The following is a 10,333-nucleotide window of genomic DNA, read 5'->3' as shown; positions in this document are numbered from 1 at the left end:
GCCGATGCACTTGGCCTTTCTATTCTGAGTCTATAACCCATGTGGAATATATTATTTTAGACACTAGGGGACTATGGACTGGGTGTTAGATGACATTAGGGAATTGCTGTTCATGCTCAATTTACATGAACGTGCTCAGGGTACATGCTCAGGAAGTATTTACTAAATTCAGATTTTGATAACAGTAAAAGCTTAAAAATCAGATTAAGGCCAGTCTCCTACAAGAGGTCACCATTTCCTCATATGTAAGATCAGGGTAATAAAATCCACCCTCCGCCCCCCGAGTTGTCAGCACTGAATGAAAGCAGACAGTGATATGAGCACCACCAAGGGTAGAACATGATGGAGGACTGGGCACCCCTGTTCCACCAGGATGCTCCCCTCGTCTCCTCTACCCTCACTGTCTGAGGCGGGGAGAGGTGTCTCCAGCCACTCATGGTCAGCCAGGCAGCCCACTGTGCTGGTGAGGGTTACGTCTCCAGTGCCCCCAACCGAGTTCCTCACCCCCCACCCCAGCACAGCCTGTTAACCACATTCCCACCTCCAAGGTGTGCTCGGCAAAGACTCCAGGTCCAGGGCCTCTATTTCAGATAATCTAAGTTGGCGGGGAAAGCGGGAATGAAAAGGCCTTGCGGGGTATTCCATGGGCCCACCCACACAGGGGCAAGGTACCACTGCTAGCAGGAGGGTGGCTGTGGGCAGGGGAGACCCAGATGCTGGGGCCTGGTGTGGCCCCATTCCCACCTTCCAGCCCCACAGGAGGGAGGAATGACCTAGAGAGGGCTGGGAGCAAAGTTAAGTCAATTTTTAACCAACGCAGCAAGATATTAGACATTCCCCGGTGTGCTGCCAGGGGGCTCCAGCACCCCTTCGGAGAGAGGCCTTTGAACCACCACAGCCCATACTCTCACTTCACATGGGGAAACTGAGGTGGGACAGGAGAGTGACGTGCCCCAGGGCTCACAGCAAGGCCATGACTGTGGTCGCCAGGATGCAGATGCCCAGCCCCGCTGAAGCCTGGTGGCTGAGTGCCCCGTCAAGTGCATCCACCAGGTGACTAATAGCGGCAGCAAGCACTAGCACTGGGCAGCCGCCCAGCAGGCAGGTGCTGAGCTCCACCTGAGGAAACTGATGCTTGGAGACTCAGCAACTTGCTCAATGCCACAAGCGCAGCAGTGGCCTGGCTGGACATCACCCCATCCTTAGTGGTCTAGGACACGCTGGGTGAAGGGCATGTGTGCCTGTGTGCCCACTCAGCCTCTGGCCACAGGTCCCTGCACCCCAGGCAGGCCACGCCCACCCCCTTCCAGCCACAGAGGGGGGCTGCTTGGGTGACCCAGCCCAGCAGGCACGCAAACCCTTGGCAGGATGCCCCACAGGTCCCTGGGGAGCAAACAGGCCTGTGTGGTTACAGGAACTTGGCTCAGGGCCTGGCACCAGCCAGCACCCACTGGCAGCAAGCCATGGCTGCTGCTTATTCCATGAACCATCCTTCCTGCACCCCCATCCCTGGGGAATTCCCCCCAGGAAAAGACACCTCCCAGAGCCACCTGTGGGGCTGCTGGAGCCCCAGAATACTCTAACAGGAAAGGGTGTTCCCAAAATAAATTCCGGTTTGGCCTGTCTGCCAGGGCTATGTCCAGGTTTGAAGGTTGAGTGCACTTGGGGTGCTCTGAGCCCTGCAGGCACTCCTCCATCCGGACAGCAGAGGAGCCGCTCCCCAAGGACCCAGTGTCGCAGAGGGATGTGGGATGTGTTACCTTCCAGGGCCCCCACCTCCACCTCCCACTGCCCCCCAGGAGGCCCAAGGCCCCTGGTGGAGCCCAGGGATCAGACGGAACTTCTGGGCCTGGACCATGACCCTGGATTTCCAGCCCTGTGTGGGCAGCCGAGACAGGGGCCTCACAGAACAAGTGGCCAAGCCAATGCCACCCCGCCTTTATTCACTCGTCCTCAGGTTCCAGTCAGACACTTGGATTTGGAGGGCACAGGAAGACCCTCCCAACTCACCACACAGGGCAGGACCCACTGGGCAGCCTCACCAGCTCAGGCCAGCCCCATGCCCCTTCCCAAGGCGACCCCTTGGAGGGGGCGCCCAGCGGTGTCCCAGGCCCAGGCAGCTGGTGCCGTCCTGAAGCTGACACAGGGAAGGAAGGGGCCAAGCTGGAGAGTGGGGCGAGGGGTCAGACACCCCGTGTCCAGGCCAGAGACGCAGCAGGGGCCAATGGGGGACCCATGCTGGGCATGGGTGCGATCACCCTTGTCCTGCCTCCTGGCCACCTCAGGAGCTAACCCAGCCCAATCCCACCAGCACAAGAGACAACAAAGGCCCCCTCGTCTCCCTCCTGATCCTGGAAGTGGCCAGGGGTAGGGGGGTGGGGGCAGGGGAAGGTGAAGGGAGTCAGGGTCAAGGCCCTGGGGGGCAGGCAGGGCCAGGCAGCTCAAAAGAGCCACCTAGGCCCACGGGAGGGCAGGGGCTGGCAGGGCCCAAGCCCTCCTAGTGTTGGGTAGCTTGAGATCCCCCAAGAGGAAAGGAGGGGGCTCAGGGAGGAGGGGCAGGCCTCGGCCATCAATCATGTCCTGGTCCTGGGGTTTTCAGACCACTGGGAGCAAGGCCCCCTCCCCCTCCCAGAAGGTGGGCCCACAGGAGAGGAGGAGGCCAGCAGCAGACTGCACCCAGATCTCCCAGAGGCCAGGGGAGGGGCACCGGCGCGCCTTAGGACTTCTTGGCGTCCTGCGTGTTCCGGCGTTTCAGGTCGCTCAGGTCGATGGGCTTGAAGGCTGCCAGGGGACAGAGCGGTCAGCGGTGGGCGCAGGTGGAGAGGCAGGGTCTGTCCCTCGTCCTGCCCGTCTCTGAAAGCCCTGGGACCCAGCCCACCCTGCCAGGCTGTCTTGGAAGCAGGAAGCAGGTGGGCCTTCCTGCCCCCAGCTCAACCCCCTGGCCGGCCCCTCCCTCCCAGGCCAGCCCCACTCACTCTTCAGGCTGGGGTTAGGGACCTTCTCCACATACTCCTCCACCAGGCCCCGCTCGCTGCCCGACATCTGGCTGCGCAGGTCCCGCTCCACGCCCTGCCAGGCTGCAGGAAGCAGGGGTGGTCAGGGGCTCTAGACCCCCAGGCCTGCAGCATCAGGCAGTCCGGCCCAGTCAGTGTCCAAGCTGGAGGACACCCTCTCCTGACCTTCCCCCCCCAATCAGAGTGGCCCCGCAGGCCCCCTGCCCCCAACTCCCGCTTCACAGCTTTTGGCCCCCTGGCCTAGCCTGCTCTTGACTTGAAGTTGTCCCCAACACATCCCCATTCCCTCGGGGAGCCCTGCCCAGACCATGCCCCTTTCAGCCTCATGGTACCATGACCAGAGCTGCAGTCACAGTGGCATATGAGACTCATTGGGGTACAGCACTTCCTCCAGGCAGGCCCCCCATCTTTCCCGCCTCCTCCATCCCCCTCCTCCTGGCACAAATGTTGTGCACACATGCTCACACACCCCAGCCACACCACTTCCAGGATGCCCCAGGTTTCCCAGGGTGTGCTGTCTTCCACGGCCCCCCTCTCCCCAAGCAAACACCACTGGCTCCAAATACTGCCTCTTCTGGGCTGCTCCCTGTCAGGAACACCATGGCGCTGACCACCTCCCGTGACCAGAGCTGGGTACCCCCACCTGCCTGGGGCAGGAGGGGCTCAGGGGGCCTGGCTGGGGGCACCCCGTGTACCTTCATAAATGAAGCGCACATTCTCCTCGTGGGCCGGGGTGAAGATCTCACTGCTGTTGGGGGGAGAGCGGGGGCTACTGTTCCTCTTGCCGTTGTAGACGACTCTGGAGACAGGGGAACTGGGGGAGCCCGGCCAGTGAGGAGGGGCTGGGGGCAGGCCCCTCCCACCTGGAGGCCACTCCACTGCCCAAGACCCACCTGGTCATCGCTGGGGCGTCTGGTCCTCGCACTCCGCTGCCGGATCCCCTCGGCCTCTGGAAGGGAAGCCCACGACACAGGAATGGGACGGAGACCACCCTCTCCAGAAGGGCTCCAGAGATTGGAAGGGCGTGGGGTGCATCTGCCTCTTCCCCTTAGCTGTGGCCTCCCCACCTTCCAGGAGACAGGGTCTAGCCACAATCCAGCTGGCTAAGGGTGCGGCAGGGTCAGCCAGATGGGGCTGGGCCGGCGACATGCACGAGTCAGAGCAGCATGAGCTCCGAGTGGCCCCGGCACTTAGACCACTGCTGCCTGGGAGCACCTTCCCCAGAGTCAGGCAGCTCTGTTGACATTTCCAGTTCAAGTCTCAGAACACCACTGCCGGCAGAGCGTGGGTCTGTGGGGAAGGCCTGCGGTCCTCCCAGTGCCCTCACTGCCTGCAGGGCCTAGTGTGTCATTTCTGCTGAGCCTCAGTTTCTCATCTGTAAAATGGGGATGTGCTTCCCAATGGTGAGAAGCCCAGCAGAGCCTGCCCAGCTTCCTGGTCCCCGGGGTGTGACGGAAGGGCTGGGGGAGGGCTGTGAGCCTGGAGGAAGTCGCCAGGCCCAACCTAGTGACCGAGACTCTGGGGTGTGTGCTGTTTACAGCCTCTCTCTCAGCCCAGGGGACTATACAGCCCTGGATGGGGGTCTATTTTTAGGCTCACTCTCAAACTGGCCAGTTGGACAATGTGCTCTCTCTGGCTGAGGACACACACCGCAGGTTGAGGAAGCTGGCTGCACAGGGTCAGTCCCAGGCCTGGCCTTGCCCCAGAGCAGGGCAACCCCAGATGCTGGGGGTGTGGGGGGGAAGCCTGGGAAGGGCCTTTGAGCACAAGTGCCTCTCCCACACACCCCTGGAGATGAGGGGCCCCAGAATGCTTAGAGCATGTAGCCACAGCCCCTCCTGAAGGGCCAGGAGGATGAGACACGGTGGGTACTTCTTCTCTGGCTCCCTTGGCCTTTAAACACCCGCACAGGGGAACTTCCCTAGCAGTCCAGTGGTTAAGACACCGTGCTTCCATTGCAGGGGCCTCGGGTTCAATTCCTGGTCGGGGAACTAAGATCACACATGCCACACAGTGCAGATGGGAAAAAAAAACAACACCTGCACAGGTAAACACAGCCCACAGGTTGAGGCAACAACAACAACAAAAAAGCATAAAGCCAGTTTCCTGGGGCGGCACGTGGAACCCTGTGCCGTCCCAGGGGAGAGGCCCAGCTCCTCACAAAGTGACTTCTTTCCTGGACTCGGGGGATCTCACTGCCCATGGTTCTCCTGCCCAGGCGCCAGCCCCACGAACACCAGAGCACAGAGGGAAAGCCCTCTCTGGCCTGAGGGTGCCGTGGGGACACTCAAAGGGCTCAAGAACACTCAAGTCCCAGGGGGCTGTCGGCAGCAGGGTGAGGTGGGAGGCTCCAATTTCGCAACAGAAGGGAGGTGCCTGGAGGACCAGCCAGCCCCTGACCACTCTAGGCTGGCCCCTCCTGCCCAGGCCCCCTCAGCCCTCCTGCAGTCTGTCCTCTCGGACCTGAGTGGCCACTTCTTCAGGGTACCTGCCTTCCCAGCCTTGCCCATCCCTGGGGCCTCTCCTTCCAGGGCAGCCTTGGCCTCTTCTGGTCACAGCCTCTGGGGGCTGCCTAGCCTTTATGGGCACATGCCTTTGGCCTAGGGCCCCCTGCTCAGTCTCAGGCCCGACTCAGGTGCCAGATCCTCACAGCTCCCGTCGCCCTGCCTGCACACATGCACGTGAACACGTGGCTCTGGGGTTCTCTGGGCACCTACCTGCTCCCCTTGGTCACTGAAGTCCCGAGGCCTGTGCCCCGGACCCCTGGAGCATTCAGTCTCCACAGTGGGCACCCACCCCTCGCTCCCCCCAGTGGCTGGGCTTCCCAACCAGAGGCTAGTGTCCCCCATAAACCACGGAGCTGTGCACCTGTCACTGGGCACCTGCCCATACAGATGTGCTACTTGAGTTACAAGGTTTCTGGTGCCCTGGACAGAGTGGCCGGGAAACACCTCGGCCAGGTGCTGGACACCCTCTCACGTCCTTGGGACTTGAAGGACGAGTAAAATGACTCTTTAAAAAGGAGTCACCGTCTGCCTCTTCTCAATGGGGAAGGTCACACCTAACCAGGTCCATCTTTAATGGCCTGTGTCCTACCAGCTGGCCTTCCTAGATGTGAGGAACCTCTGAGTCCTCCGTCTTCTCCCAGCAGCTCAGCCTCCCTCCAGGGGCCTTTCTCCTCAGAAACTTGTGCTGGCCCTGCCCCACTGAGATCCTGCCACCTGGCGGGACGCAGAGACACCAAGGCTTCTCCTGAGTGTACCAGCAGCTTCCCGAGAGGCCAGGTCCCTGCTGCTCCCCTGAAGACAGAGGGACAGTGAGCTGCACTCGCTCACCTTCATCACCTCCTGGGGCTCCTCCAGGGAGCTGGGCCCCCATGCTGACCCCAAAGGAAATTTCCATGAAAACCCTAACAAATATGCACACCCCATGACAGCTATTCCAGTCCTAGGTGCGTATCCAAGGGAAAGGGCCACGTGGCCACTGAGAGGTGCACCGAGGTGACCAGAGAAGCGGTACTTGTCAGCGCCCAGAGGGTAGAGCCACTGAAAGGGACCAATATACATGGGGCCTGTTTCCACTACAGAAGGTGACAGCCGCGAGCACGAGCCACAGCAACAGTGGGCAAATCATACCACTGATGTTAAAGACAGAAGCCTGGGGACACACGGCTGCTCCAGCAGAGAGGGCCGAGCCACAAAGGCATGGATGGGGGAGGGAGAACAAGGTCAGGGAAGAGATGACCAAAGGGGCAGCTGGACTCAAGGCTAAGACCTGGACGAAGAGGTGACCGCTGGACCAGCATGACAAAATCTCCATCGACCTAGCACAAAGGGTCTCAGTGGAGCGAGGGGAGGAAGTGGGACCATCAGCCACGACTGCCTGTCCCTGGCTGCGAAGGGAGGTGCGAGGCCTGGGCTGACAGTGGCACATGGGATGAAGTGGAGGGAAACCCGAGCACGTTTACTGCCCAGGGAAAGTGCTGAGCAGGGCCACTACAGAGGCCGGTGTGGAGGGGCCAGGTGAATGGCATGCCTGGAAAAGTGCCAGGGACACGTAAAAAGGCCCAGCAGGTCACAAGAGTCCCACTGAGGTTGGAGCCTCAAGTCCATCTGGCCAGCAGGGAGGGAGCATCCACTTCCGCAAACATCTCCCTCCCTTTGTTTTCTTTCCGACTTTTGCTCACAGTGATTATCAGGCACAATTATTTCCTCAAGACTGGAGCTCAAAACCTCATCACATTTCCTATATCCCATCAACTCTGAAAAACTTTTTTCCTATTTTAATAGCTTTGAAATTGGGCTGCATCTGGCATTCGCCAGCACAAAGGTTAGCAGCATTTTTCCATTCTCAGCGGACCACGGAGACCCAGCTCACACCACTGAGGTCTTAGATCTGATTATGCAATGAGTCTCCCCTCGGCCCACAGATCTCAAGCCTCCACGCATGTGCTCTTCAGTTACTTCTTCCCATTCCCACCCATCCCTGGTCCAACATCCACTGCTCACCCTCCAACCCGTGTCAGGACAGTATCTTGCACTATTCTTCTCCATCTCCGGTACACGTCACGCCAGCACGATCTTCCCAAGACCCACCCTGCCAAGTCACTCCCCACCCGGACACTAGCAGGGTCTTCTACTGCCATCAAGCCCTCAGTCTGGCCACAATCTATCTCATCAGGTGTCACCAGCTACTGGGCCCACCCCTCAAACACAGTCTGTGCCTCAGAGCCACCTCTGCTGCTGCCAGCGCCACGGAGAACCATACACTGCCCCCGAGTGTGCTCTGCAGGCCTTGACTGTTGTCCATGGCCGACTAGCCCATAGCAGCCAGCGGGCTGCATGCTCGGCACCTGGCAGGGTCCAGAGCCACTCTGTGAGTGGCGGTCGTCCATCCCTGCTCTGTTGCCCCTGGGCAAGTCTCTTCCCTCTATGGGCCTCAGAATCCCCATCTGAGCCAAAACATTCCCCAAGAATGTTCACCAGGCCTTCCTGCTCAACAGGGACCCAAGTATAGCCACATGAAGCCACCATCTCAAACAAGGTCTCCGTGGCTGCTTATCCAATATGATGGTGGACAGGGCAATCACAGAAGGAATGTATTGTCCAGCTGGGCACTCCTGAGAGTAAAAGGGCTGCTGTTGATTACGAACCGTGAGCCAGGATAGCCCTGGGCAAACTGAATGCAGAGACAGCCCACTCAGGCATGGTGGAGACCCACAAACGTAGAGTACACTGTGAAGGGGCAGCAGCGCTGCCGGCCACGGTAAACATTTGCCATGGGCCGATTGTAGGGTGGCCACTGCGCTGAGCCAGGTAGGACCCCGATAACCCCCATTTTGGAGGCCTGACAGCTGAAGCAACCTTCCACCCAGCAGAATGGGGTCTGGACCACAGGGGCCTCCCAACCTCTGGGCCTCCAGGGCCACAGCAGTCAGGGCTAGGTCAAGATGGCTCAGCTGGCTTGAGCACCTGAGAGCCTGCCCCCACCCCTGCCTGTACTCCTGGCAGGTTCCTGACCCCTGGCACTGATGTGGTTCTGCTCAGAGACAGGGAGGGAGTCCTCCTGGATGGATCTATGTAGCATCTTGCTCTTCCATGGGAACAAAGGGCTTCAGAGACCTCCTGGGAGGAGGCATGGGGGGAGGGGGCGCCAAAGCCCAGTCTCCAGGCCCCCAGCCTTGAACTCTTTCCCCACACACAGCCATCTGCCTAAGGACTGGGCGAGATGACACTCTGTGGTCTGGGAAAGTGACAGTGGATATTCTGGAGTTAGAATCAATGACGCAATTGCAGCCACTCTGTGTTCCTTTAGAATTTTTGATAGGTACTCAAATTTTCTTAGACTCCACTTCTCCTTCAATATTCGGTGTTTTGGGGGCTCTCAACAGCCCAGTTTCTACCAATGAGACTTCTAGAAAACGATCTATCACCCAAGCAAGTGCCAGCAGGACACTGTCGTATTAGATGCCAGATGGGCCTGGCAGCCTCTTGAAGTCCCCCAGGCAAAGCCTCTAAGCACTGCACCACCCCTCCCCCACTTTCCTGGGTGTCAACAGCAGCTCCCCTCCCGAGCAACAAACCCCAGTGTGTGCACCCCCTCCCTCCTCACGTGGAAATCTCGCTAGCCCTTCCACTCACCCCAAATCAAGCCTCCTCCTTCAGGACTCAGCTCCTGCCCCCTTCCCTCCCCACCTGCACTCCTCTCTAAAAGCTCTGGACACTCCCCACTGACATCTCAGGGCCTTTGCTCAAAATGTCCTGTCTACCCAAAACTATCGCGCTGGTCCCTGGGGGCCCGGCTAACGACCACCTTCTCTGGGAACTCTCCCTGGGACAGGTCAGGGACATGACTTGTGCGCCTCCACGTTACCTGAAGTTTCTCACAACCTGGGCTGCTTCTGTAATTGGAAATCTGATGTCTGCGGCCTCCCCGCTGCGGCTCCCGCCCACCCCGGCAGCCCCCGGGGCCCGGTGAGCTCCCCGACGGCGGGCAGCCTCTTACCCGCTTCCCACCCCGCACCCGGCACCGCCCCGCCTGGCTCAGAGGCCAGGAGCTTGGGACAGGCTGGACGGCGGCGGAAGGCGAACCGCGGGAACCCGGCCGGCCGCGCTCAAGGGTCAGGAAGCATCATCAGGGCTGCTCCCCGGACGACTGGGCGGCTGCAGCTTCAGGGGCGGAAAAGGGCGGCCCGCTGCCCCCTCTGAGCCCCGTGCCCAGCGGGCCCTCCCCGCCCCGCCGCGCCCCTCCCTATCCTCCGCCACGGCGGGCCGGGCGCCCCACGACCCCGCCCGGGGCCCTCCCCTCGTGGCCGCCGCGCCAGGGCGGGTCCCGGCCGCGCCCGCCCCGCCCCCGCCCCCGCCGCCGCCCCCGCCCCCGCCGCCACCGCCTCACCTCGCCCTCTCGGCCGCCGCTACAGCTGCCAGGGACCCGGCCGGAAGTGACGCGCACCGACGCGCACGCGCACGCGCGAGGACGCCGGCCACGTGACCGCCGGCGTGCAGGGTAGGGGCGGAGACGGAGGCTGGGGCTGAGGGTCTGGTGTCCGTGGGGTTTGTGGAGTTGGTGGCCGCGGGGGACGGGGGATGGACGGGCTCTCGAGGCAGCGGGGTTCTGGGGGGTCCGGGCCGGCGGGGTCGGGGTCCTGGGACAGGGCCGGGGGGCAGCGGGGTCGACGAACTGCAGGGACTGGCGGTCGGGAGCCGCGGGGCTCTGGCTCCTTGCTCCTTGCTCCGGCGCTGCCGGACCCCTAGACCAGAGTGGAGGGCGGGGTCCGCTGACCACCCGAGCAGCCGGAGCCGAAGGACTGGGACGGACCG

The 10,333-nt window shown here is 61.3% G+C and overlaps 1 protein-coding gene across 4 annotated transcripts; it reads right to left on the bottom strand.

Annotated features, from left to right (window-relative positions):
- Positions 1-1,914: 1,914 nt before the first annotated feature.
- MCRIP1 (MAPK regulated corepressor interacting protein 1) lies at positions 1,915-9,981 on the bottom strand. Of its 4 annotated transcripts, XM_067715874.1 has the most exons (6): positions 9,519-9,758; positions 9,387-9,414; positions 3,908-3,963; positions 3,710-3,828; positions 2,976-3,077; positions 1,915-2,781 (listed from the first exon to the last, which is right to left on the bottom strand). In XM_067715874.1, the coding sequence occupies exons 3-6, from the start codon at positions 3,913-3,915 to the stop codon at positions 2,717-2,719; spliced, it is 294 nt and encodes a 97-aa protein (XP_067571975.1). In that variant the 5' UTR covers positions 3,916-3,963; positions 9,387-9,414; positions 9,519-9,758; the 3' UTR covers positions 1,915-2,716. The 4 variants fall into 4 exon arrangements, with proteins under 4 accessions (XP_067571975.1, XP_067571971.1, XP_067571974.1 ...); XM_067715870.1 differs by lacking the exons at positions 9,387-9,414; positions 9,519-9,758 and adding an exon at positions 9,909-9,981; XM_067715873.1 differs by lacking the exon at positions 9,387-9,414.
- Positions 9,982-10,333: the final 352 nt, after the last annotated feature.

Source organism: Pseudorca crassidens, chromosome 19, assembly GCF_039906515.1.
Source record: "Pseudorca crassidens isolate mPseCra1 chromosome 19, mPseCra1.hap1, whole genome shotgun sequence".
In the NCBI taxonomy this organism is placed as follows: domain Eukaryota; kingdom Metazoa; phylum Chordata; class Mammalia; order Artiodactyla; family Delphinidae; genus Pseudorca; species Pseudorca crassidens.
This window is presented reverse-complemented; position numbering and strand designations above follow the sequence as displayed.

Coding starts and splice junctions, on each gene's coding strand:
- MCRIP1 (XM_067715870.1), bottom strand. Junction 3,078..3,709: donor TGTGCGCTTCATTTATGAAG/GTACACGGGGTG, acceptor TGCTTCCTGCAG/CCTGGCAGGGCGTGGAGCGG. Junction 2,782..2,975: donor CCCTAACCCCAGCCTGAAGA/GTGAGTGGGGCT, acceptor GTCCCCTGGCAG/CCTTCAAGCCCATCGACCTG.